The sequence below is a fragment of the Tetrao urogallus genome, assembly GCF_951394365.1.
Source record: "Tetrao urogallus genome assembly, chromosome: 6".
Lineage (NCBI taxonomy): Eukaryota > Metazoa > Chordata > Aves > Galliformes > Phasianidae > Tetrao > Tetrao urogallus.
Genome location: NC_136819.1, coordinates 32,441,468 through 32,468,741, shown reverse-complemented (window position 1 = coordinate 32,468,741; position 27,274 = coordinate 32,441,468). Strand labels below are relative to the sequence as shown.

The 27,274-nt window shown below is 38.4% G+C and overlaps 2 protein-coding genes across 5 annotated transcripts; both read right to left on the bottom strand.

Annotated features, from left to right (window-relative positions):
- Positions 1-2,797: 2,797 nt before the first annotated feature.
- Positions 2,798-4,186, bottom strand: GJD2 (gap junction protein delta 2; the record flags this gene model as incomplete). The annotated part of the gene is made up of 2 exons (XM_079537392.1): positions 2,798-3,641; positions 4,116-4,186. The coding sequence occupies 2 exons, from the start codon at positions 4,184-4,186 to the stop codon at positions 2,798-2,800; spliced, it is 915 nt and encodes a 304-aa protein (XP_079393518.1).
- An 18,403-nt stretch (positions 4,187-22,589) lies between these two features.
- Positions 22,590-26,648, bottom strand: ACTC1 (actin alpha cardiac muscle 1; the record flags this gene model as incomplete). Of its 4 annotated transcripts, none has more annotated exons than XM_079536646.1 (6): positions 22,590-22,733; positions 23,085-23,266; positions 24,265-24,456; positions 24,569-24,730; positions 25,356-25,680; positions 26,520-26,648. In XM_079536646.1, the coding sequence occupies 6 exons, from the start codon at positions 26,646-26,648 to the stop codon at positions 22,590-22,592; spliced, it is 1,134 nt and encodes a 377-aa protein (XP_079392772.1). The 4 variants fall into 4 exon arrangements, with proteins under 4 accessions (XP_079392772.1, XP_079392773.1, XP_079392774.1 ...); XM_079536647.1 differs by having other exon boundaries at positions 25,356-25,551; XM_079536648.1 differs by having other exon boundaries at positions 25,356-25,674; positions 26,520-26,618.
- Between the last annotated feature and the right edge of the window lie 626 nt (positions 26,649-27,274).

Sequence of the window (27,274 nt, the reverse complement as noted above, 5' to 3'; positions counted from 1 at the left end):
TTATGAGCTTTTACCTTCTTTATCATAGATTCTATTGAATAAATCAACATCTGTATTTCCTTATATATTTCTCTTATGAAAATTCTGAAGAATCCCAGCTTACTGGAGTACAAAATGTGCAACCGCATAAAGTAATTGAATGAACTGAGTCACTGCCTTTGACTGTTACAATCATTTCTGTGTCACACATGAAGGAATTTTAAGCATTAAAATCTTACAGCTATGAAGATGTGCACCTTCACTCGAGTTTGACTGAACACTGGCTATGCATCTGCAGAAAATAACTTGCATTAGGGCTTCTGCCTGACAAGAAATCAAGCTGAACCTGAACCAAAGCCCAGTGAAGTCAGCATGATTTTTTTCTTCAATTTTAATTGGCAATGGATCAAGCCCTTTGCACAGAATCTCCTATTTCTTCAACTGTAAAACAATCCTTACAACTGTCAAACATTTTTCACTTCAATATACATTCAAAGGGAGACTTTGCAGAACACACCATGAATCCACAAAATGAAGATCAGGCTTGGATTCCTGTGTCAAATAGTAATCTTTAGAAGCTTATTATATTGCAGATGGAGATTTTAGTTTCCATGTTGCCTTTCTAAAAATAACAGCCAGTTTTCCAGTGAACATGCAGTCAACTAGCAATATCAATGAGCATTTATACTGCAGAGAATCATTTGACAAATCCATTTTATGATCTTCTATAATCAAACTGTGAAAACTTTTCATTTTACACATAAGGAAAGAGATTTTTAAAATCTTTAAAAACATGACATATTTCAAAGTCTTTTTATGTTTCACTGTTGAAGAAAAATGCCTGTAAACAAAAATGATAATGAATACACTATCTAAGAACTAATTACTTCTGTGGTTTTTTTTTTTTTTATGTGGTTTTTTGTTTTTTTGTCAATATTGGCAAGTGACAAGAATTAAATGTTGAATTATTAACTGTAATCCAAAAAGAAAATATTTATATGCATCTCCAGGACAAAGTACAATAAAATTCATTGTCAGGCTTGAAATAAAATACAATCAAAAGGCCATTTGCATTTCCAAGCCCTCATCTCCTTTGTGTGTCATAAAGTATCCCCAAATTTTTTAGCACCATGTGGGCACTTTTCTTTAAAATGCAGATACCACTTAGTTAAAAATGAACTTGTATGGTTTTCGAGTCCTGATCCAAGTCCTACTGTTGCCACTGAGACATTTTTTGTCAAATTCAGTGGGAATTAAGTACGGTCCATAAGCAAAACTTAGTACCCTATATTAAAATCATTGCTATTAATAGAGATTTGTTTCTGACTGCCCCAGTGGCTTACGAGTAAGTTGAGGGGACAGGAACAGTGCATTTCTTGTATCAGCTGTAAAGCAGAAAAGCTGAGGTTACTATTTGGATTCCCTGATGAAAAGCTGCAATTGTTTCATTTTCAAGGTAAAACGCATCCTGCTATTTCCAGAATGACCTTGGTGGCCAACTGTGTTGCCCTTTGTGTCAGCAGAAAGAAGGCTGTTGGTGTCAGTGGGCTTTGGATCAGGCTTTAAAGACAGAGGAAGATTGCTTAAGGAAGAAAACGGACATAATGAATAGTCCTGATTTTCCAGGTTTTGTCACTTAGAGTTCAGAATATCAACAAGACACTTTAAACCCTGAAGAGTATTTGTAAGTCAATTATTTTGACCTTGTGTATTTCTTCAACCGTATACAATAATAAAGAAGAACAAACCTCTCTGGCTTACAAAAAAAAAAAAAGGCAAATACTTTATTTATGAATAGAGATTTTAGCTGCTTTTTACACCATTGCAATGACTAAACAAATAGCAGAAAATAAATGAAGGAGAGTATAAAATCACTTTATTCCAGCTGGTATTCCAAGACAACCTTCTGATTAAGTACAGAGTTGGATGTTTCAAGTATGGCACTTATATAAATAAGAGCAGAGAGAAGGTGATATAATCACAGTTAAAAGCAATGAACTCTGTTCCTTTGGTATGTGTGTCACCATAGGTAACTGTAGGTAAGTACGTAACTTGGCCAGCATGAATCAATTCCATCTTATTCGTGCACATATCAGGAAATGAACTGAAATATACTGATATATTTTGTAGATCACAACTAACATAGGATGATTAAGGTCTCTGGTGTGTGTGGACAGGCAAACAATAAATGGCAAAATTATATTCAGCATTTATTGTTTAGCATAACTAAATGATGCACAAACTATGTTAGAAAATAGCTAGTAATACACACCAGGAATAAACTCTGTGATGCAGACAAGCAAAATAACATCAGACATCTGTGAGATAGGTGAGAGCAGATGTCCTGATTGAGCTGCGGTCACAGTGCAATTACCCTCCTTTTAAAACATGCTTACATCTTACATCACAACAGTTTCCCCCACCCCATCCCACCCCATATAGAGTATCCTTGCAGATTTTTAATATGAACATTCTACATGTTTACAAAGATTTATCAGACAGTCCAAACTGTAAACTCATCCTAAAGATGACCAAAAAGCTGCTCCACCAACAGATAGCATCCAATCTTTAGAAACAAAATTAGTGATAATAGTAGCTGTAAGGCTAGATCAACCATGGTTTTATAGCTGTTTTGTTTTGTTTTGCTTTCAGTCTTTTACATAGCACTGCAGTTTTGCAGCTAGTTCAGTAAGTGCAGATCCAATACCTTAATGGCTTTCTTGGTGGTTTGATAAAATGCTTGCCTAAGCAATGTACCTTTCTCTAATGGTGTCTGGGTCTGTTCCACCTGGCACCAAGTTTCAGTTCTGTCACAGCCTCACACATAAGCTGAGTCACTTGACTGAGTCCTGCCAAAGTTAGGCATGCTCATTCTTGGCAGATCCTTATTTCTGATTTCGTATATGGATTTCCTTTTTGCCTGTACTCCTCTCACTGCCATTTTGATCTTTCTCCAGCCCAAGTGGTTCAGTTCTGCCAAATTGAGCACCACACAAATGCCACTGACAGCAAACATGAATACCAAGAACACAGTCTTCTCAGTGGGTCTAGAGACATAGCACTCTACTTCTTTAATGCAAGGGTATCTGTCACATTCGTACATGGAAGGGACATTGAATCCATACAGAAAATACTGCCCCACTAAGAATCCAATCTCTAGGGCATTTCGAAAGACCACTTGGATGATGTAAAATCGAGAAATGCCTTCTTGCCTCCTCATCTTTGATTTTGTAGTTCTGATTGCAGGATTGGGGATCTCTTTCACTTCTAAGCAGTCTGGTTCTGCCTCTTTGGTGGAGTTCTCAGTGTTCTGCAGCACCCCATTGACAATTGTGTTCTTGATTTTCTTACTATCCTCACGCTTCATTGAATCCTGGTCTCTCTCCAAGGTGAGGAAGACAGTGGAGTACCTCCGTTCCCTCTGCTTAGCAGACTGGTGAACAGAGTACGTTATGAAGCACAGGCTGGGAGTGCACACCATGATGATCTGGAACACCCAGTACCTTATGTGAGAAATAGGGAAAGCCTGGTCGTAACAAGCCTGATTGCAGCCTGGCTGCAGCGTATTACAGACAAACATAGTCTGCTCGTCATCGTACACCGTCTCCCCTACAATGGCCACAATGAGGATCCTGAAGATCACCACCACGGTCAGCAGGATCCTGGAACAGAGAAGCCCGTCAGTGCGCGCGGCCGGGAGCTGTCCAGTGCTGATCGGCCCGGGGCGCCGCAGCCGGCGCGGTATCGCCTCGGCGCGGCAGGGAGCGGCCATGCGTCGCCGCAAGCCCCAGCCATGGTGGGAGCTGCCCCGGCCCCTCTAGGAGAACCCACAGCGACCGCGCGGGCCGCAGCCGCCGAACGCGCAGAGAGCCGCGGAGAGGCTCTGCCTGCGGGACCGCTGTCGCGGCGGGATTCCCTCAATGTCTGCCCGCCGCCCCCCTACTCCTCGGGGTCGGGCAGAGCTCCGTGTCTCCGCGGCTCCCCATCCTGTGCCGTGGCTCCGTGCCCGTTCCGCCCGTACACGGGCTCTTTCCAGGCGAGCACGGTAGGAGCCCCGCGCAGGCTGCCCGCACCGCCAGGACTCTATAGAGCAGCAGGGCACCCCCGCGCCCCCCGTAGCGCCCCGTCGCCCTTACCTCCCTATCATAGTAGAGTGCTGCTGCACGGCAGCTTCCAGTAGCCTCTCTAGAATAGTCCATTCCCCCATCGCTGTTCATCCGGAGACAAAGACTTTGGCAAGCGGAGGGGATATCTTCACTTCTTCCTATCCCTTTCTTCCTTCCCTCCCCCCCCCCCCCCCTTTTTTTTTTTCTTTGTTGTTGTATTGCAAGGGATGAAGAAAGAAAAAAATAAAAAATAAAACGAGAGAAATCCCCCTCTACCGCCTGCAGTCTGGTAGTAGGAAGGCAGCTGGTTGCGGCAGCCCTTTCGAGGACTCTCGGCTCGGCTCTGCCCGGTTCGGCCCGGCCCGATTCTACTCGGGGCCCCGCGGCGGCCGAGCCCGGCACGGCCCGCTCGGCTCGTGCCGCGGAGCGGCGGACCCGCGGCGGGAAGGGAGGAAGGTTGGCTTTTAATGTCTTGCTGCCTCTAATCTGCCTTTAAGTAGTCTCCGCTTGCGTCACTGACAGGTTGGTGGAGAGCAGCCAAAAGCAGCGCTTGGATTTTCTCATTTTTTATTATTCCCGTGAATATAAATAAATAAATGGGATAAAACAAATGAAGTAAATAAATGAGGAGGAGGGAGGCGGAGGAAGACCTGACCCAGCCACCACGAGCCTCCTCTCGCCAACGAGCAGCTCTTTGCCCGACCAGAGCCCGCCTTGATCGCAGTGAGGCCACTCCGGCCACCTCCCCGCCACTGGGATCAGGCCACAGGGGAGTGTCCCCCTGGGAACCGGTACTGGCCCGCGGCCGCTACTCCAGGATGCTGTGCCCCCGTGCCTGGCTGCAGTCTCGGGGACTGTGGGGCTCTGCAAGCTCCCCGGGCTTGAGAGAACAGCAGTGTCATGCAGCAGTAATTTCATCTAGAACAATAGCTTACCCTTGGGGGATAACCGGTCTTAAAACTGTATTGTTACTCTCCTCTGATCACAGATATAATACAAGAATCGCTTGTGGAAGGAGAAGTGAACATATATAGCCATTTCAGATAATTCTGAGACTGAGATTGGATTTAAGTTAGAAAGGACACCAAACCTTCACTCAAGGCATCTCTAAACAGCACAAGAATAAAGACATCCTTTCATTATAAAACACCTACATATTCCCCCAAATTATTACAATATGTTTAAAATATTTTTTATTTTATAACTACCCTTACCTGAATACCTGAGACACTCCCCAACAATTTCAGATAAACCACTGACACCAGCTGAGATTGACTCTTTCCTGGTGGTGAAGCCTAAAGTGTGTTCTCTACATTTCCACAAAGATAAACTATAGCCTTTTACCTACTCAACTGATGTTATTAAAATGAACATAAGAAAAATTCAAATCAGTCTGATAATAGTGTTCTTGCTGCTAAACTCAGTAAAATCAGTCTTCTTCCAAAGCAGAACTGTTTAGGCCACTGTAAACAGTGTGGTCCTTTTTTTACTTTGCAGCTCTCTCATGAAACAGTATTGGGTTGTGCTAAGGATGTGAAGTGTTCTCTAAAAAATAAGACCAAACTTCATCAATGTGCAGGACATTGGTGTGTTTTAAACACCTCAAAATTTGTCTTTTCATTTGATGGTGCAGATGGTCTCTGATTCACATTACTAGAGTCTGTTGCCTGATTGGATCCCTAAATCTTTGAAATGGGAAAGTGTCAAATATGAGAAGATCAGTGAATACTTCTATTTGCAGAGAAAATGGTAGATTTTTCATCTTGTCCAATCAAGAATCTGTTAAGAAGTACTCTGGATTGGTTCTTTCCTACACCACTGCTTTTCCTTAAATCCTGACTACGTCCTTCTTCACACCTGAATCTCACACCTCCTGCAGTGTGCGTGTGTGTGTTTGTAAACCTGCTGTTGCAGCAACACCATAAAGAAAAAAAAAAAAATAGTAGGTGTTATTCCTTTGGTTTTAAGAGGACTCCATTATCTGTCTACCAGCCACGATGTTTTTCATATGGGTCCCAAAGTGTCTCTGTGGAGAGGGATCTGAAAATAACAGAGATCAAAACAGGAAAGGAAGCAGTAATGCATGTGCAGAAGGAGAGAGGGCAGGGAGTATGCTAATAAGCTAATGATGATAATCGTATTTGGAGAACCAAACAGAGAGAAAGACCTTGACAGAAATTACTGAAGAGCACAGAGGAGATTTTGGTCTACAGTCAAGTATAAGCATTCCTACAAAGGGAAGCTGTTAAATAGCCTCAGGATAAAAAACATACATATCTGAGTTTTTATGACCAGCAAACAAAAAGGAATCAAATTCTGATCAAACCAAACACTGAGCTTTTGATGAACAGTAAACCAGTATTTGCTGTATGTGATGAGAAACATAAAGGGGAGGTAACATAAATGAATGTTACAGACATATAAATACTGATATGAAATATTTTTTTTATTTATATGTGTTTTAAAGTTAAATATTTCAGGTGTACTCTTGCAAGAGTTGTATTTCATTCTGAAACAGCTGACCTCTCCTTTTCTAACAGTAGCCTTATATGCCACACCACCACCTTACTCAGAAACAGAACACTTATTGTTATATTTGACAGTTTGTGGACTTCAGATCTCTGTAAGCTTGGGTAAAAAGATAATAATTTCAATCTGAGTGTCATTTTCTTGATGGTAACACATATTTTGAGTGACTTGAAAGTAATTATTTGCATTCCCATTATTCACCAGATGTGTAAGAGCAACCTGTAGACTTGTCTGACAAATGCCTAAATTACAGTGTCCAAAGTTTGAACAGTAGGCTTAAGAAGATCTGCAGCTTCTTGGAGTTTTTATTGGATTTTCCACCATTTCCCTGAATACTTCAGCCCATGATAAAGCCATGATTTGCAGAGGAGTAGGCTGCTAAGAATGCTACGAAAGTATCTGCATCATATATGTTATTCACATTATAAAATCATGTATATATTTCATTCACAAGCACTCAGGATTATCAGTGTTTTAAGTCTTAAAAAGCTCATGGCTTACAAAGAACCATTTCCTACTAAAGAAACAGGATCAGGTCTGCCCAGTTCGACATATTTGTCAGCTGTATAAAAAGGAAACAAAGTTGGTTTCACACTCCCAAGCACAGGCTTTGGAGTTGAGAATGTAGTTGTATTTGGTTTGCTCTGCATATGAAGAAAGTGACTATTCATCTGCAGATTAAATTCAGGATATATACATTCATAAGAAACCCTCACAAACCTCACACCAGCAAAAAGAACTCCCCACACCAAAGTCAAGACAGCAACTGAGCTGAAACAACCTTTCCGAAACAAAATCAGAACTCCAGCTCCCACATGTATTCAAAGAAGGCTCTGCCTCAATATTAATTCATGTTAACATAATACAGATGGAGCTGATCTTGGATTAGATTTGGAGAATGAGACTGTGTGTGTCCTCAGTTCAGATGCCAAACCGAGGTTAATCTGTCTCTAAGAAGTGATAGGACAGATTCTCTCTAAGAAATCCAGCCCTTTTGCCCTGATTTGGTTTTGCAAAAGGCGGGGAAGCCAACAGATCTCTCAGGCTATGCATTCCTCAAATACAGGGCTGAGCACACAGGGCCTGCACCTACACATTTGGCTCTGGTATCAGACTCCCTGCAACCCCAGTACTGATGGCATGACTTGGGCAGGGCAAAGTAGCCAGCTGGCTGCTGCCTACCTGCTTTCAGATTGTGTACAGAATCACTGTGTTCCCACCTTGTTGTTCTCTATGTTGAGATTAACTCATGTGAAAACAAGGTCCAGATCCTACAGAAGCATCTCCCAAATACTACATCCTTTTAATAATATAGATTTATTTTTTTCCATATAGTTTATCTCAGAACTGGGATAGTATTGATACTATCCCAAGGACCTTCCTTGGTGATCTGTGTTTTGCACTCGTACATGGTGGATCTGAAATTACAGCAAATATATAAATGTCAGGCTTAGATTCAAAACTTGAATAACAATACTGTACTTCATGATTGTATTATAAAACCATTTCTACCAAGTTTCGTAAACTGAGAGCAAAGAAAATTGCAAGCTATCACTTAAGAATAATAGGCTATAATAATAGGCTATAATAATAGGCTATAATAATAATAGGCTTTTCTTCCAGAAATTTTTGTGGAATGTATTTCCCTACATCAGCTTTGTGATTGCATTTTCGATGTAGTGTCACAAAAGTGAGATATTCCAGCATTACTTTTATAAAAGTGGAATCCTTTCTTTCAAAGACCAGTGTGATGAATGCTTTCTTTCTGATAGCAATTGGGGTAATCCCCAAAATCTAAGTAGTTAGCTACTAAACTGAAAACACCTATCTAAGACCTCTCGCAGCCATCTGCTACACTCTGCTTTCATTTGATGCCATGTGTGTATTAATGAAATGATTGCATCAGATTATATCTTTTATTCATAAAATCATCTAGGTCATCTTCTTCCACCTGCACTTCCTCATTAAAATGAACAGTTGTGTGTTCATTCTTCTCTTGCTGTGTGAGTGCAACCCTGGCACAACTGCTCTGTGCATTTTAATCAGAAATCCTCTATGCTTTTTCTTCTATGAAATTTCTACAGTAGGCAATTTCTTTGTTTCACACCACAGAGAATGAATTTGAAGAAAAAAGACTTCTGAAAAGGTGCAAGACCTGCATGCGCTGCCAGAGGTCATCTGCTTTCAAGACAAAGCAACAACAGACCACAACACCATCACTTTGATTCTGAGAAACATGTAGCAGATTCTTGTCCTGTAGACAATAGTGTTTGTATCAAAACTGCCAATATCAAGGCAGTTATGTTCCTTGATATGAGAATGGAAGCACGCCATGCTAGGGAACAGCAAGGCACTGGCTGCACAAAAGTCAGGGCTTCATGCAACACGTAAACAGACAAAATAGTTACCCTAACAATGAAATCAAGACTGTTATCAGTCTCAGGTCCATGCCTACTGTTTACTACTGAAGAACGCTATGAGTGAAAAGTTCTTTAGCAAATCAATGCATGTTTTTAGGAAAGATGGCATAAACATTAGGGCTTATATGTCACACTGAATTTCTACAACTAGTCTTGCCAGCTGGGAACTGGTACAAGAAGTATTCATGAGGCAGGCCAGCACTGAGTAAAAACTTCATAATATTATGAATTAAAAGAATTTTAAATATCTAAGTGTAACTGCTTTATCTAGAAAATGTTTTATATCTCACTTTTCTAATTGCAGGTCCATTCTTTCAAAGACACATATTCAAAAAGATATGTAGTCCTGTACAAATGTTTGGCAGTTTATGGTAAAATAAGAGCCAATCATATGGCCACCATACTAGAACAAATACAGAATCTTGGCAAGATTCTTTTTGTCAAACCTGATTTTCCTCTTCTTACAAATAAAAAAAGAGCTATATGTAATAACCAGAAGAAAATTAATCATATACAATGACAATAATAAATTCAGAAGCATTTATTTTCAATTCACATAAAAATATCTCAGTCCCTAGGTAGTCAATTTTTGTGCTACTAATGTCAATTCTGACTTCTGTGTTGTCAAAATTCAAAAATTCATAAAATCTTACTTATACCAGGACATTTTAATATTACTAGTGACCAAATGCTAATGATGAGAAAGTGAGTGCTGCAAAAAAAGCAAAAATAGCAAAAAGAAAGATTCAGTAATAAGAACCAAGATCTGTATGCTGGAACTGCAAGCAGCCTTTGCTTCTTCTATCTTGTGGAAAATGAATAACCATTTATGAGAATTCATGCTGCAGTATTTCAATATGAATGCATTACATCAAGCATTCTTTTCTGACCTACTATTTTGCCTTCCCTACTTTTATTTTTCTCCAAATGCTACATCCTTATATATCCAGATGCTTTCCATTCAGTGGCATCATTTGCAGCAGAGTTGCTTTTGTTTATTTGGGTTGTCATACCACCACATGTCTTCAGCTTTCCTGATGTCCATCACTTTTCTCCTCTCCCTCCACATCCCACCACATCTCTTAAAAGGGAATTCACATTACATTAAAACATCCCAATGGAGGCTGTGCTGAAGTAATCCCTTGAAATAACTAGAGCAGGCAAATGATTGATTCAAAAGTAAACTATGACAGCAGGAGTGAAAAACTCAGTAACAGAAGAAGTTCATAAGAATTTTAAAAATCCTTTTGTCATTCAAAGGTTTTGCAGTTACCATAAAAATGGGTGAAATACATTTGATATGCAAATTCATTACAATTATGCAAAATATAAATGCTATGCAATTCATTAGACATATAAAGTACAAATGCATATACAGTAGTACACGTGCAAACACGTCAGTGAGTGTTTTATAATTACAGTTCATTTGACACAAAAAAAATATTTGACATATTTTGACAAAATGACAAATATTTGTCATTTGACACAATATTAACTAAAGCATTCCATAGGAATTCCTGTTCTCTAGGAATCCTCTTCTGTGAGATTGTTAGGACAATTTGGAAGGCCTATGTGGGGAGGATACATTCAAATTCCATGTGATTTTAGCCTTTCTCCTAAGTCCCAAGTTGAAAGCTATTGAATTATCCTTTCAATTACTTCAGTGGATCAAGAACATACAGTTTAACGGAATAATCTGATATACTTTCAATAGTACATGTAATATTACAAAAAAAAAATCAAGTGAATTTAAATTTTATAATTTTATGCAAGTGTAATGCATTCAAGTGTCATGTATTCAACATGACATGTCTTTAGTCTAGAAGCTTCAGTCTCATTTACAGATCTACACACTGAAAAACACCAATTCATAGACCCACAGTGTTTTCCTAGAACTACTCCAAGCCATGCACATCTGGAGTTTCACAGGTGGGGATGAAATTGGCCTTTTTATCACCTCCACAACTGCCTTTAACACACTGCATCTTTTCAGTGCTGCGCAGAGTGTTACATTTTCAAAACACTATTTGTTAACCTCTCCTAAACAAACAAACAAACAAAAAAAAATCCAGAATATTCCTTAAATTTTTGTAATATTTCTGTTTCAAAATGAAGGAAAATCAATTTTGGAGTATCAAAATATTCTATGAATATAAATTCCTGAGTTTTAAAAAGATGTGATTAAGTATCCAATTTCTTCTAATCCCATAAAATCAAAGTGGTTATACAGAGATTTTTCCATACTTTTAAGGCTGTGAAATATTCAATTGCCTACTGTATTTTTCAGCATCTATCAAAACTCATTTACTTTTGACTATTTATGAAGGAAATAATTTGTGGGGGAAAAAAAGAGGAAAAAATAAATTCAATAATTTATAAAACATTGTACAGCTGTGTATGCTTTATTTCAGTGCTTCCAAAAAAAAAAAAAAAAATCTTCATTCTGCATAATGTCACTATGTTACTGGAAGCTACAGTATTCAATATATTTAATATTATTATATTTAATAATATTTTTCTAGACAATGGAGAAGTCCCTGTAATGTCTTGCATAGGTAACAGTTGCTCCAGGGCTGCACTGAATTGAACACATCCTATGCAAATCTGACCTCATTTTTAACCAGATATTAACTTCTCATTTGAGATTTAGAACTTCTGCTTTGCAGCTCTTTACATTATCTTTCACACTTCCCTGCAAGAAATCATGGCCTGTTTTCCTGTGATGAACACATCCAAAGTAGCAACAATCTTTAGAAAAAAAAAAAATTATTTTGTACCTTGCCCCATGATTTCCTTAGTTGAAAGATGCATCTGCCCACCTCAGCAGAAAGCTGAGCATGTCAAGAAGTACCTCCCTTTCCCCTACCTTCTCCTTGAAATCCCCAGAAATCCACGGGCTGGTGAGGGCAGGTGGACCATGCACAGCAGTGCCAGTAGGAGAAACCCCTGGAGACCGTTCTACAGCCAGTGGGGTGGCAGGGGACCTAGAGCATGCCATCATCACCACTTCCCAGGCTGTACGCCTTTTCTGTACTTCCTGTCATTTAAAATGCTACTCAAGTGAGTGCCAAAGGTTCCAGCAGTGAGAACAGTGAAATAGATCTATACTTGCATGCAAATGGGTGAATATTTTATGCATACATTTTATCAATTTATTTTTTTGTATCAATTAATAAGAATTGTTGTAAAGAACACTTGGTGTTTTATCTACATTTCCTATTTTTCAGTCGTGAAGCATCTCTTGCACTTGCATGAGTCTGTGCTTGCTGGTCACACAGTAAAAAACAGAATTTTATTTTCTTCAGTCAGCCTCTCCATTTTCCACACAATTTCCTCAGTACAGATTCACTCAGGTTGTGTCCAAACATCCTGCCTTGGGACAATAAGCCTCCCTTTCCCCTTCCAGATTTACTCTCCTCTTTCTTGTACAGCACATAACAGAACAGACTTTTTGGGGGAAGTGTCTAAGAACTGATCCATGGAAAACTTGTCTTATCCCACAGGCTTCACTCTGCCAAATGAGAAATTACAGAGAGCCTACAAAACAGGACCAGGGCATTTGAGCGAATGCAGTATAACCTCGCTGTGGTCAAATGTCATGTGAGCATTTACCTTCCTGCACAGGAAGTCAGAAGAGCTTTCAGGCGTCAGGTTACTGGTGTAGATAATTGGGGAACTGTTTTAAGCTGAGAATAGGGGGAATCCTGGCTGTAAAATATGGCTGCTGCAATTTAATTTCAACAACACAGTGCAACTTCTCAGATTTAGGAATCAAATAAAATAATTGTTTTTTTTTACTTGAGGATATCTGAGCCAGCCCCATTTCTATCCTTAGATGTAGAATTCATAAAATAGACTAAAATATGTTATAAACCTCCACTCTCCAGCATTTTCAGACAAGGATTTCAAGGTCTCATATTGCAACACAGCTACCCAGTGTTTTCCAAAACTCTGAAACACTCAACATTTTATGAGGATTCTGATATAGAAGAATCTGTAGTTTCCAGCCCTTATTTCACTGAGACTATAAGGACGTTCATGCTAGAGTTTTTGGGAGCAAAGACCAGGCTACTGACTTCAAATATTTGTTGATAAGCACACAAAGGTCTTACCTATTTAAATATGTCACTAATATAACATGAAAACATGGATAAGTTATCAATCTGTTTTGTTTCATTAGTACTTTTTGATAAATTTCATTATTTCATGTATTTTCTCTGAGCAACGGATCTGTCACGGATCAGGAATTGTATATAAGGAGAATGAGCTTACAGGAAGGCTAATCCAGGTGGAGAGAAAAAAAATTAAGTCCCCACAGGGCTCTAATAAAAATCTGTGAGGCACATTTAGACTAATTACGCCAACAAGTTAGCAAAGTCCAGAGTCACAGTACCTGAAATGTCAGTGCAAAATGTTCCCTGGCCTTGAAGGCAGTACATAAGGCAGCACTGAATGTGTGAAATCCAAATATAACTGCCACAAAGGCAAACAAGGCATGAGAGAAAACATGAGCTCAAAGATAGATCAATTAATTCAAAGAACACCAACTAGACAGGTGGATGAGTCAGAGATATCAGGCAGGCAGAGTTCCTGTTGAATGGAAAATGCATTTAATACAGCATGTTGCACTATGTGAGACAATAAGACCAACAAGCTAAGATAAATTTGGTGTGCCATGATGACAGAAACATCCTTAAGCAAAGAACACAGAATTAGTTTCCGCTTTTAAAAATTTCTTCTTCTGTGATTCCCAATTCCCAAGCCAAACAATACAGTTTTCTTCAGTTTTTTAGATTATCTTGGAAGAAAAAAAAAATAAACACAGTAAGATACTCTCTTTGATGTGATATATAAGAAATATCTGATTTTTCTTTCATTGAGAAGAGTAGGTCAGAGAAATACATTAAGTGAATATATCCAGACATACTTAAAGAGTTTTAATTGTTCTTTTCTCTAGGGAAAAGCAATTGCAGGGAAAAGCAATTTTTCCAGTGCTAGGAAGTGCCAGTGTACTTGAAGCACAAGGCAGAGACGATTGTCCTGCAGAGATGATGGTATATCACATCACAGCTGGCTCTGCAGCAAATCTGGTGCACTGCTGCAGTGTCTATGAATAGCTCAGTATTACTTTTTTTTGTTTGTTTTTGTTTTTAATTGAGCAAATGTATAAGTTAGAAAGCCAAATCATAATATACATAGAAAAGACAAATATGAAGTTGTACTTTACTCAAATTATAAATTGTCCTGTGACTGCGTAGCAGCACATTCTTACTTAAAAGAATAAATGTTTCTGATATTTGGCATTTATTATGAAAATCATCTTCTCAAAAGTGAAGTAGCATTTGGATGCATATCATTGCATTTAATATAACATATAAACCTCCAGAATTTTGAGGGAATAATAAACAATTCAAAATTTGCACACACCAGCATTGATATTAATTCTCAGTACATGCAGCAAGTTGTACTAGGATCTGGTCCAAGGGACACAGTTGGAAAAAATGAGAACAGAGCTTCTCCACTTCACTGTTTTCAGCATCTATATTCAATGGTTGACTAGAAGTATGCATACATTTAAAGCACAGTAATTAAAGAAAAAAAAACTTCAGAAAAATAGTCATGCTTTCATGTGCTTTAGATTGTCTTTGAAACAACAGCAATATTCTAATTGATTCAAGCCCCCAGTATTTTTATTATCAACACAAGAATATACTGCATTTTTTTTTTGTTCTACATTTAAGTTATATCTATAGTTTCAGTCTTCCAAAATAATATTTACCAAAGTGAAACACATTCCACTCTTCAAGTGATTTTTAAAGATATCAACCTACGATCTGGGGAAATACTACAATATTTTATAAATTATTCAAGTTGGATATAGTACTCTCTTTCCTTAGTATACTTCCCTCCACTGCTTTCACCACATAGATTCTCTCTTTTGTTTGTGTGTGTGTGTGTTTGTGTGTGTGTGTGTGTGTGTGTGTAAATAACAAAGAATTTGCTAAATTAAGGTGAAAATTTCATATCAGGGAGGGAAAGTAGGCCTGAGTTGTAACACACAAATTTTGTCCCCAGCCCAGGAATTTAACTCCTCAGTGCAGTAATCAGATCCATTCAGTAACTTAAGAGATTATCAAAGAAAAAGCCTTAACATCTTCATGGAAGCGACATTATCTAACAAACAGTAAAAGCTCCTTCTTCACAACTATGACCTTATTCTTTCAGCTTTTTGCTATACTTTTTTAAACTATGGCAGAAAAGAAAAAAAAAAAGAAAAAAAAAGAAGTCCCTTTATCCAACTTAATACCCATGATTTTAATCACCACAACACCTTCTTCAGTTAAGGAGGGACAGAATTGCACTTGCACCTGTAAACACTTGTGAGAGGCAGTCCATGCTCACCCCCTGAGCCTGGAGAATATTTCATCCCTGTATTTCCTTCCATATCCATATCCAACAACGCATGGAGATTCTACTTAGTCCTCCTTTTGTTACTAATGTATTTATAGAAGCATTTTTGTTTTCAGTGGCAGTAACCAGACTAATCGCCAGCTGGGCTCCTAATTTTCTCCCTGTGTAGCCTCATGACATATTTATAGTCCTTCTGAGTAGCCTACTCCTTATTCCAAAGGCCACAAACACTCTTTTTCTTCCTCAGTTCTAGCCAAAGCACTGTTCAGTCAGATTAGTCTTCTTTCCCCCTGGCTTATCTTTCAGCACATGAGAATGGACTGTTCATGTGCCATTAAGGTTTCCTTCTTTAAGAGTGTCCAGCCTTCTTTTCCGTTTCAGAACTGCTTCCCAGGGGACTCTGTCAACTAGTCTCCTAAACAGGCCAAAGTCTTCCCTCTGGAAGACTGAGGTGGCAGTTCTGTTAACACTCCTCCTTAGATTTCCAAGAATCAAGAACTCTATTAATTCATGCTCACTATACCCAAAATGGCATCCAATCTTCACATCACCCACAAGTCAGCATTTATCTGTTCTGTAGTATTTGTGGCATTCTCTATACTTAGATTGGCAAATGCCATAAATACCATGATAAATTTAACCACTGTGAATGATAAATGTCAGGCTTTTAATAGCACCCACTGTTTCCCTGTCACCACATGACCCTATTTGGAGACTGCACAATCATCTTCTCGGATTATTACTTGTAAAAGAAATCATGTTTTTAGTACTTAAAAGGACATTGTATGTGCTTTGTATAATATACATAGACAGAACAAGCAAAGTATACCTTTTGGCAAAAGGAAGATCCTTCAGGGTACTATTCCTGTTCATTTAATATTTCTTTTTATTTACAAAAATAAGTTCAAAGGATAGATTCCTGTTTCTAGTAGCTGCTAGTACAATGGGCAAAATCCACTATCTCAGTTAAAATGAAAAGGAAGTAAATTTGTCTAGCAAGCTGATGACTGTGGCTGATACTACATTTTATTAGAAAGAAAAATTCTACGAAACTATTGCTGCAGATCTTAAAACACTGAATGTGATGCTAGACACAGCACACATTCTCAAGATGACTTTGGACACTTTTTACACTTCCAGTAGTATGTGATGTATTTAGGCTACATCTGAAGATCATATTTCTGTGGATTTTTGACTGCAGACTGTAAGTCACATTTAACTAAAAGTACTCAAATTCTGATCTTTTCTCAAAAGCCTGTAGTTCTTAGATTTTATCTTAAGCATAATATCAAAATGGGAATTGAGTTCTTTCTTAGAATTCAGGCTACAAAATATCAGCAGTTCTGTGTTAATCAAATGTGTTTGAATTTTATGGCAAGAAATATTTGTCCTTCCAAAATCCATGATGTTATGTTGCTAGAGGAGATACTCATTTGCCATGTTATACAGACATGATCTCTGAATTGTGTTTGAGTTAGAGGCATTCTTCAATTGTAAAGAGAAGTTAAAGAGAAGATTTACAAAAAATACTTGCATTTCAGAGAATTTGGAACCAAATGCAAAAGACTATCACCAGCAATAAAATAACCACTCATTTTGCTATGTACAGTGAATTCATCAGTACCACAAAAGTCTCTTTCAAAACCATTAAATTTAGCTGCCAAAATATACCGGCAGAAGACCAAATGCTACTGCTGCATTACTGCGATTTGTCTGGTTGCCATATAGAGCTAAGCTGCACAAGATAGCTCCAATCCAATCATTTCAACACTAATAAGTGTTGTAAATCACTTTTGTAAACCTCTTCATCACATATTAGAGTGGTTTCTGTGTCTACAATACAAGAAATGATAATTTTATAGCATATCTGGACAAGTTGTAGTATTTCATTGTAATGGATTGTGACGTATAGTCATATTAAGCCATATTAAACATTAAATTCCTACTAAATATTCTTTTCTGTGTATGTATATATAGATAATTTAAGTATGGTTCAAATAAATTGTCAAATTTCTTTAAGCATATAACCACAAACTTTATTTCTCACAATCGCTTTCTTAGTTACCCAGCTGCAAGAAACTCTTTCTAGATTTCAGTGATCTGAAAAAACATAACTTTATCTCTCCATACCTCACAATTTGCATCTTCTTTTGGAAGATATATAGCATTATGAGTATCAAAGATGTTAATAGACACAAAAGGGGGAAACTGTCTTTCAAGTAATTGGATTCTTTAAACTCCTTCACTGTTGGAGTTAATGGCTATATCACAATAAAAATAATAAACTACTACATATTTCTTATTGATTCAGTCACTAAGAATGTTAACATCATGCACACATTCATATCTGTTATGAGTTCAGTATATTAATTATGAATGAAACAGCAAATAAGGTTGAATTCACAACCAATGGTGATCTACCAAATCAATTAATGATATTAATTTACATCATCAGTTATTCTAATTGTCAAACTAATACAGATAACGGAGTCAAAAGTTTAGCATAAGAAAGGGGTTTTCTGTTAAGAGTGTAACAGAAGACAGAGGAGAACATTATTCCATTTAATCTTTAGCCCAAAATAAATTTAAAGCCATAAAAATGACGTGGTTTAACTAATGGAAAACAGTGTTTTCTTTTCTTGGATTTTCTTGTTCCTAGACAGTGAAGGATCTTCTTGCTTTGGTAGTAAATTCAAGACATAATTCATATAAAAGTAAGAAGTACTTTTTTTTTCTTATACTCTGAGTTCTTTGTGCTTAAAAATCTGCTGAGGTTTCTATTTCTGCAAGGATTGTAATTCCTGGCTTACCAGAAAATCAAAGCACTGCAAAGCATACTGCATTGGCTTTTCAAAAGAAGTAATTCAGTTCATTCATCTAACAGCTAATTTTTTACTAACCAGAAATATTTTTAATACATGAGTCAAGATAGACAATTTTCTGGCTTAAAATTGATGTTCCTTATTCTCTTTAGTGTTTATTTATTTATTTGTTTGTTTGTTTATTATTTAATAGAAACTTAACCTGTGTCCTTGAAATATTTTATATAATCAAAACAAATAGAGAACTTGCATGATATTCAATATCAAAAGATATCTATCATGTAAATGTGACAGTATGGCTTGATTCCTCCTTTATTGACATCTAGTGCTGTAAGCCCCTGTAGATCTGGATGTGGAGGATCTCCACACCTTGACTGTCCCAGTAGTGTGTTGCTTCCAGACCCCTTCCTCCTCTGAATAAAATGAACTGATTTTTCTCCCACTTCCCAACTCATCTGAGGTACCTATGATATATCGAAGGAATATCAAATGGAGGGTAGTATGCTCTCCTCTACTAGAGAAGAGGAACTGTGTTTTAGCAACATTTTTAACCATAAGTCAGGGAAGGTACCTGATAAAACTTAGGTAGCAAGGCATTGAAGAAGTACTTTAAAGATTAGATCTGAGTCCCTTCTGATCAGGAAGAGATCACCAGTAAGAGTATTGTCAAAGAGAATGAGGAATATGCTGGGTTTCTTTCCAATGCGTTTCGATTCCCTCATGAGCTATGCAGTGTCCTTCAGACTTTGTCTGGTGTAATGGCAATGCTGACAGGGAAACTGAGGAACTGTGCTTTAGAGAGTGTTTGCAACTTCAGCTGTTCCAAGACAGCCAAAATTAGTTGCAGTAGCAGCAGAGCAATTTCTGACATGTACTGTTGCCTCTCCTTCTACTCTCTGTAGTTGGCTATCTGTGTGAACTACTCCTTTGTGATGAAAAATAAGATCATCACCATGTATATTAAATTTTTTCTAATGTCTGCTGAAATCATTTTATGCATTTCACACAGGACAGCCTGATCACAAAGTAAAGTTATCTTTTAACTACATATCAACGTTTTTTTCCCCCAATAATTAACATTTCTGTATGCTGAATTTGCAAGTGTCAACTTTCTCATGAGAAAAAGCGAAAGATAACAAGTTGTATATTGGCTGCCTGAATTGCTTCTTTCTTGAGTCCAATGAGTGAGATTTACTAATCACTCATTATTTACATATGTATATGTATATGTATATGTATATGTATATGTATATGTATATGTATATGTATATGTATATGTGTGTCCATATATTTTATCTTGATAATAACTGAGATAATGATAATAATCCAGAGATGAGATGCTCCAGCATGGATTTAACTACTAGTAAAAGAAAGCAACAATCTCTTCCTGTCTGGTCCTTCTACTAAATCTGTCCTACTAGCAAAGAAAGGGAATTTCTTTATCTTTTTCTATTGTTGCATGATTATTGTAGATTAATCCGGCTGTCACATATACTTGCTTATCTAAATTTTTTACTATAAATCGCTCTTAGTCTATATCCATAAGCTATAGGATTCAATTTTTCTAAATTCTTCTAAAGATAAAAATTTTCATACTAGTGCTTAGCCCAAGGGTGGCACTTTTTAGACTTTAAATGAAACATCCTTTTTAGAGATTAGCACAAAGTAGATAACTATCAAATTTATGACGACTATTGTACCATTTTTTAAAAAAAGAGCCTTGAAGAACTAACAAGAAACTTCTGAAACATGTCCTTATTTTCTGTTAAAAAACAATCATTTTAAACACAATCTTCATTTAGTATATAAAACATTAACAACTGCAATTGAGTCTTGCTGTAAAATGTAAACAGGATACATTTCAGCAAAAGGTTCTGTTAGCAGAATTTTGTTCTAGCTTACGTGACCCAAATTCCTCTCCATCAAACTGGTCAGTTGCATTCTCTATATTTAAAGTTCTAAAAATTTCCCAAGTTGTATTTCCATAAATAGTTATCATACTTCCCATTCTACTGAATTATTGAAGTTTTCACTGTGCTGACTGCAAATGCATATTTGATAATGGCATAATATGGGATAACTGGATTAAAATTGAATATATCTGGAAACATGCTATAAGAAGAGAAAAAGAGTAAGGTGCAAGTTCTGTTTAATCATACCCTACCTGTGGTCAAACATACTGTATTTTACATAATCCTTGCTGCTCCATAAACTGTAAATAGCCAGAACTTTCTATGTAAGTAATTTTTTCACCTGTCATGGAATCAGTGACTTCTTTCAGTTCCCTCCTTATGCCCACAAGCTTAAGGATAAAATTCTAACCACAGTCACAGCAGTGCTGCCAGCCGTATGCTTGCCATTCCTGGCTTATTGGAGCCAGGCAGTCAGGAATCCACAGGGCCTGACTTACTAAGCCTTTCGCATACTTGTTTAACATTTTAAGCTCCATTTAGTTGCAATTTATGTCCAGTATCATCTCATTAATTCACAGTAATACCTGAGATGACCTCTTTGATCAGCCATATCATTCAAATAGTAAGCAAGACTAAGCAAGAAAATCTCATTTAATTCAATTTATGCTTGAACACTTGATTTTCTCTTGTTCAAAAATCTGGTAAAGTTCCTATATTTTCAAAACATATACTATTCCTCAATTATATGAATTTCAGCTTAATGTCCTACTCTGGAAACCTTCTTGAAAACACTAGTAAATGTTGACCTTGCCTTAAGAGATTCACAGATAATTAATCTCTACCGCACTGTGAAAATTTCTGTTTGTAGAAGGATTTCAGTGATATTTTGTGCAGTATATTTCAGATTTATGTTCAAATTTCATTTACATTTAACAATTCTATCCACCTTCTACGCCTAAAATCAAATAAATAACTAGAAGCAGCTAAATATTTCAGATACATTTCAGTGGTAGGCAACTATAGTAGTACCTAAGCCAACTGGCTTCAACTGCCTTCTATTATTAAGTAAACTAGAGACAGGTAGTAAACATGTCTAAATTAATGAAAAGGTAAGATCAGTTCTGATTAACCGCAGATCACACCAAATGACCAGTTTAAATGCCCTTGCAAAGATTAAGAGGTATGAGGAATAGAAAAAGTTTCTGTTCTTTTCTATCTAAACTATTATTATATTTTTTTCGATTTGCATTTGAGTATAAAATTAGCATTAAATCTCATGTTTTTAACCACCTGCAATGGCCCTTAGCTGAGCACGTGCCTAACTACATGTACTAATTTGATACATACTTTAATTGATTTCTTCAATCAAGTTTGGACTAACTCCAGTCTATACACAGTTCAAGCTGGGATACTGACTAGTTTCATTATTTTGATGAAAACCTCCCAGGTGATTCTGGTTCTTCGCCTTTTAGGTATTACTTTTTTAAAACAATGAGCAGTTATAAAAAAGTCATGGTGAGGAACACAAAAGCCCATGGAAAGCATATGTAGGTCAGGTAATAAGAATAGCAAAGATTATGGATTAGAAACTGCCTAAGACATATGAATGATGATGTGCAACTAATCAGGGCAATAACAATTATATGTTTATACAGCAACAGTTCGGTTCCTTGCATTAGCACAACTAAGGCTTCTGGCTTTAAGAAGAGGGAAGAAAATGAGTAAATTGTCAATTAGAAGAGGGAAGAAAATGAGTAAATTGTCAATTAGAAATAATGTTTTGTCATAAATATTTATAACCCACAGAAAACAATTGTATGACTCTCAAGTACTGAGTTAATTAGTTATAAATTGCTTTCTAGGTGTATTAGCATAATCCTTCTTGAGAGGCTTTGGCTTTCAGTAAGTTGATATTAAATTATTTGGGTTATAAGCAACGCAATGGAAAAAAAAAAAAACAAAAAACAATTCTAAGCCCATTCAGTCAGTGTGGGAGGTTTCCTTCTTGTTCCACTCCTTAGGTCTACCCTCAAGGTTACTTTCTTGTAAATGATAGTTCTTTTGTTTCAACTTTAAAACTTAATACTATTAAGTATGAAATATAACCTAACATGTCCACATCACTTAGAAAGATATGCATGACAAATTTGAAGGGAGTTTCCAAATCCCAGGTTATTCACAGACTCTTTTTTAACCAAATAACACTTACAATAAAACAATCAGAAACATTTGTAGGTTGCAAGTCCCAGATCTTTATTTATAAAGCAATAAATATTAGAAGCACAAATAAATTGCACAAGTGTGTAAACAAACTGTACAATGACGGAGGAGTTCAGGAAGGGCTGCCAGAAGACTCCAAGAAGCATACTGTCATCATCCTGAGTGGGAAGTAAATGTAGGGAAAAGTGCTTAGAAGCACTTGCGGTGGACAATGGATGGACCAGCTTCATCATACTCCTGTTTGCTGATCCACATTTGCTGGAAAGTGGACAAGGACGCTAGAATGGAGCCACCAATCCAGACAGAGTACTTGCGTTCAGGTGGAGCAATGATCTAGGATGAAGAGAAACAGCAAAATCCTACGTTAACAGTTACATTCCTGCACAACTAATCCACATCATCAACACACCAAACAGCTAGGAGTTCCTTCAAGTAAGAATGTATGGTAACTTACTGGTCTTCAGCAGCTGGTAACGTAATATTCTTTAAGTAAATCTACAGATCAATTTTCCTGATTTGTAACAATTGATTCTTATTAATGTCATTATGTTAATTAATGACAATACATCTTATTTGCCCATCAGCTGATGGTCTCATTTATGAGTTGTTACTATATCCCAATTTAATGACATGGACATTTTCCCCCACCTTATTCATATTTTATAGTAGAGTCAAAGTCCTCACCTTGATTTTCATTGTGCTAGGAGCAAGTGCAGTGATTTCTTTCTGCATGCGATCAGCAATACCAGGGTACATTGTTGTACCACCTGAGAGGACGTTGTTAGCATACAGATCCTTACGAATATCAATATCACACTTCATGATGCTGTTGTAGGTAGTTTCATGAATACCAGCAGATTCCATACCTTGAGAAAAAAGAAGCTGATCGGTAAATTATACAAGAGGTCTTTGTGAAAAGGTCATTATAAATATGAAGTTTTATTGTTTTGTTCTACAATTGCTTACTGATTACCAGTTGTACAGAAGAATACAAAAAAAAAGAAAAAGAAAAAACAAACAAACAAAGCCAAAGCTATAGGACAAGCTTAGAAAACTAATATTTTTGTTAGAAAAGCTAAGAATCATAATGCATGTGCAAAGAAAAGACAAGACCTACAATAAGAGAAGAGTTAGACACATAAGATAAACTCACTCATTGTGAGTCTATGCCATTTATAAACACGAGGGCAAGACCAAGACATGGATGAAGATGTTACTATTTGGCGATAAGTAAAAAGAAACCAGAAGCAAATGTTCATAGGTTGCATTCCAATTTATAATTTTAACAGGTGCTTCCTGAAAGAACTGACACTAAATCCACAGTAACACATCAGCTGATGAACAACTGCATTTGTTGCTTGGGGCTTAGATTATAAGCATTTGCTGTTATCCGTCAGCTGCATCTACACACAGCAAAACCAGCCATCTTGTCCACAGCAAGATTTAATTTCAGTGTATGTAAATGTACACTTCTTCCTTACATCTTTTTCTCTCCCACACACTTTTATTTCTTCATGGAACCAGATAGTGTTTGAAGTAGTGAAGAGTATAGGTGGTACAAATACATCACTGAAAGCTGTTCTTGACATTGGTGACTTGACAATATTGTCAGTGTATATTCCACCACCAAAAAATTGTAAACTTAAAAGCTGGCCTAGAAGTAGCAACAGGAGTCCGGAGCTCAGCTAATTACCAGCTAGTAATTACATTAAGCACAGCTAACAGGGAGAAGAGAATCAAACTCCCTATTTATATTTGATTTTGTGCAAAATGTAGATAAACAGGAAGAGGAGTGGGACACCTTCTAGAACTTCTGATTCATTTGCACCTCCTACTGAAAGAAGAATTTCCTGAAAGCACTTACCAATAAAGGATGGCTGGAATAAGGTTTCAGGACAGCGGAAACGTTCGTTACCAATTGTGATCACTTGACCATCAGGCAATTCATAGCTCTTCTCCAGGGAGGATGACGAAGCAGCTGTGGCCATTTCATTCTCAAAATCCAGTGCAACATAGCACAATTTCTCTTTGATGTCACGAACAATCTCACGTTCAGCTGCAGGTACAGAGAAATCAAATCAAGTTTTGGAGAAGCAAAATACTAGGGAAAGAAGATGGGTTAAGGGAGACATGAGGATATTCAGAAGAGGTCAAGCTGAAGGACTGACCTGTTGTCACAAAGGAATAGCCACGCTCTGTGAGGATCTTCATGAGGTAGTCGGTCAGATCCCTGCCAGCCAGATCCAGGCGCATGATAGCATGAGGCAAAGCATACCCTTCATAAATGGGCACATTGTGGGTGACTCCATCACCGGAGTCAAGAACAATACCTGAAAGAGAAATGCCAGAAACCAGTTGGAATCACCTGATAAACCTTACAACACAGCAGTACCACAGACAACAGAACATTTTCAGGTAGTATAAAGCAGCGCGGTTCTATTTTAGCCAGCTACTGACATGCAGGTCTTGCCAACTCCTTCCGATATTCCCGTTTGGTCAAACAATCCCCACAAAAAACTGTCCCGTACAGACTTTTAATGAATCCATATGAATAGCCTTCCAATGCTACACTGAGCAGGAAGTGTACTGATGTAATGATGGCCTTGATCCAGTAAAGGGCAACTCTTTGGCCCAATTTAAACTCAAACTGCTGTAATACTTGTGTTAACTGCAGTGATGTCTCCTTGTTCGCACCATGACAAGCAGCAGGAAAATCAGTTCCTTAGCGCCTTTCTTTTAAACCAATGCAGACAAATTCATATAGTTCCATTCACAAACTAGCTTTTCTGCTAGTCAGTTACCTTTAATAAGCATAATCTTAAAAAAAAAAAATAAGCCAACAGAGTAATTTTCTGTAAACTGCAATGCTGTTTTGTATGTTTGTCTATGTGTGTGTCTTTGGAGTGGGAAGGAGAAAGGGTCTGTGGGTCCTGAAAGGAAAGAAGTCTATTTTACCTGTGGTACGACCGGAGGCATACAGGGACAGGACAGCCTGGATTGCCACGTACATAGCAGGTACATTGAAGGTCTCAAACATTATCTGGGTCATCTTTTCACGATTAGCTTTAGGATTCAAGGGTGCTTCTGTGAGCAAGGTGGGGTGCTCCTCAGGGGCCACACGGAGTTCATTGTAGAAAGTATGGTGCCAAATCTTTTCCATATCATCCCAATTGGTGATGATGCCATGTTCAATGGGATATTTCAAAGTAAGGATACCTCTTTTGCTCTGTGCTTCATCACCCACATAGGAATCTTTTTGACCCATACCAACCATAACACCCTAAAAGAACAAAATACAGGAACACATGACTTGAGAAAGACAACATCACAGAACTAGATTTACACCTCAGTCAACTATGCTATTTTCCAGAAAGGTACAAGCAGTAATGCCACTAAAAGGTTGTTACAGTTGTTTATTAAAATATTAACTCAATAGATCTTGAAGCTCTCTCTTGAAATTATTTTTCCTTTAATCAGATCAAAGGACTTCTCCCACTTTTTTTTTTTTTAAATATATATCCTTCATTTTCAATTACCTCTTTCTAGACCAAAGTTCAATTGATAGTGAAAAGCATGATAAGCTTTTTTGTCACAGCAATTATAGGAGAAAAAGCCTTGTGTTTTCTGTGTTTTGAACAAATTGTGAGAAAATACAAGGAGAATGAAATAGGACCCCAGAAAAAGAGGCTTAGAAGGTGGTAAGAAGGCAGAGACAGACAAAAGCAGCAGAGGAAACGCAAGGGCTTTATATGTGGGACACTGGGGTGGATGGGTGGGATAAGTTCAGCCTATGGAGATGCCTTTGAACCAACACCAGAAGCATGTCTAGCTATGGGAATGGTGTGGGCAGCAGCTCTGGAGGAAAAAGGGTTTCCTATCTCATTATGGGAGAGAGGAGGGATACTGGTGAATTGAAAAGAACTGGTACAAGGGGTGACAGTGACAGAGACAAGACGATGGCGAGCCAAAGAGGGAAATGTAAAGAAGCAGCACAGACAACAGAAAAGGTGTCAGCAGGGTACAAGGGAAGAGAAGGCTGGGGTGGCAGGAGAAGAACAGATTTAAGGAGTGAGACTGACTCCTGATGGAGCCTGGTTCTGTTCTTGGGCAGGAATTTACCTGGTGCCTGGGGCGGCCAACGATGGATGGGAACACAGCCCTGGGGGCATCATCCCCAGCAAAGCCTGCCTTGACCAGCCCTGAGCCGTTGTCGCACACCAGCGCGGTGGTCTCCTCGTCGTCACACATCTTGGCTGATAGGCACGGACCTGCAAGACAACGTGGCAGTGCATACAGACCCCTGCGGGCACGCAGGGCACCTGCCGGGTACACAGGAGACGAGTGGCTCGGAGGGTCCCGGCAGGTCCCGCGGGGTTCGGCCACGCTCGGGCATGGCTTCCGACGGGACCCGTCGGCAGCTGCCTTCGCGCTTCAAAAGGCACCCAGAACTCTTAACTTAGGGCATCACTAGCGGAACCCTCAGGGCACGGATCAAAATGGATGAGCGAAATGGTATCTCAGAGTCTGCCGAGCGCACTCTGCCACCGGCAGGGCACCGCGCCCCGTCGAGCCGCAGCCACTCCCGAGGGGTTGAGAAGGGCAGAGGGAGGTGTCCCCGTCCCCGTGCTCGCGGCAGGAGCAGGCAGAGCGCCTGTAACACCCGCACAAGCTGAGCCGAGCAGTGCCTCCCGTCGGTGCTCCCCATCCATTCTTCTCTCTTTCCATCCCTTCCGCCCCTCCTTAAAGCACCACTCACCGGAGCAGCGCAGACAGCGAGCGGTTACTGAAGAGCGCCTGGGTGCCGGCGGGGCAAGAAGCTGCCGCTTTATAGCCTGCGGCGGGGCCGGGCGGGCCGCGGGCCGGGGCAGCCACCT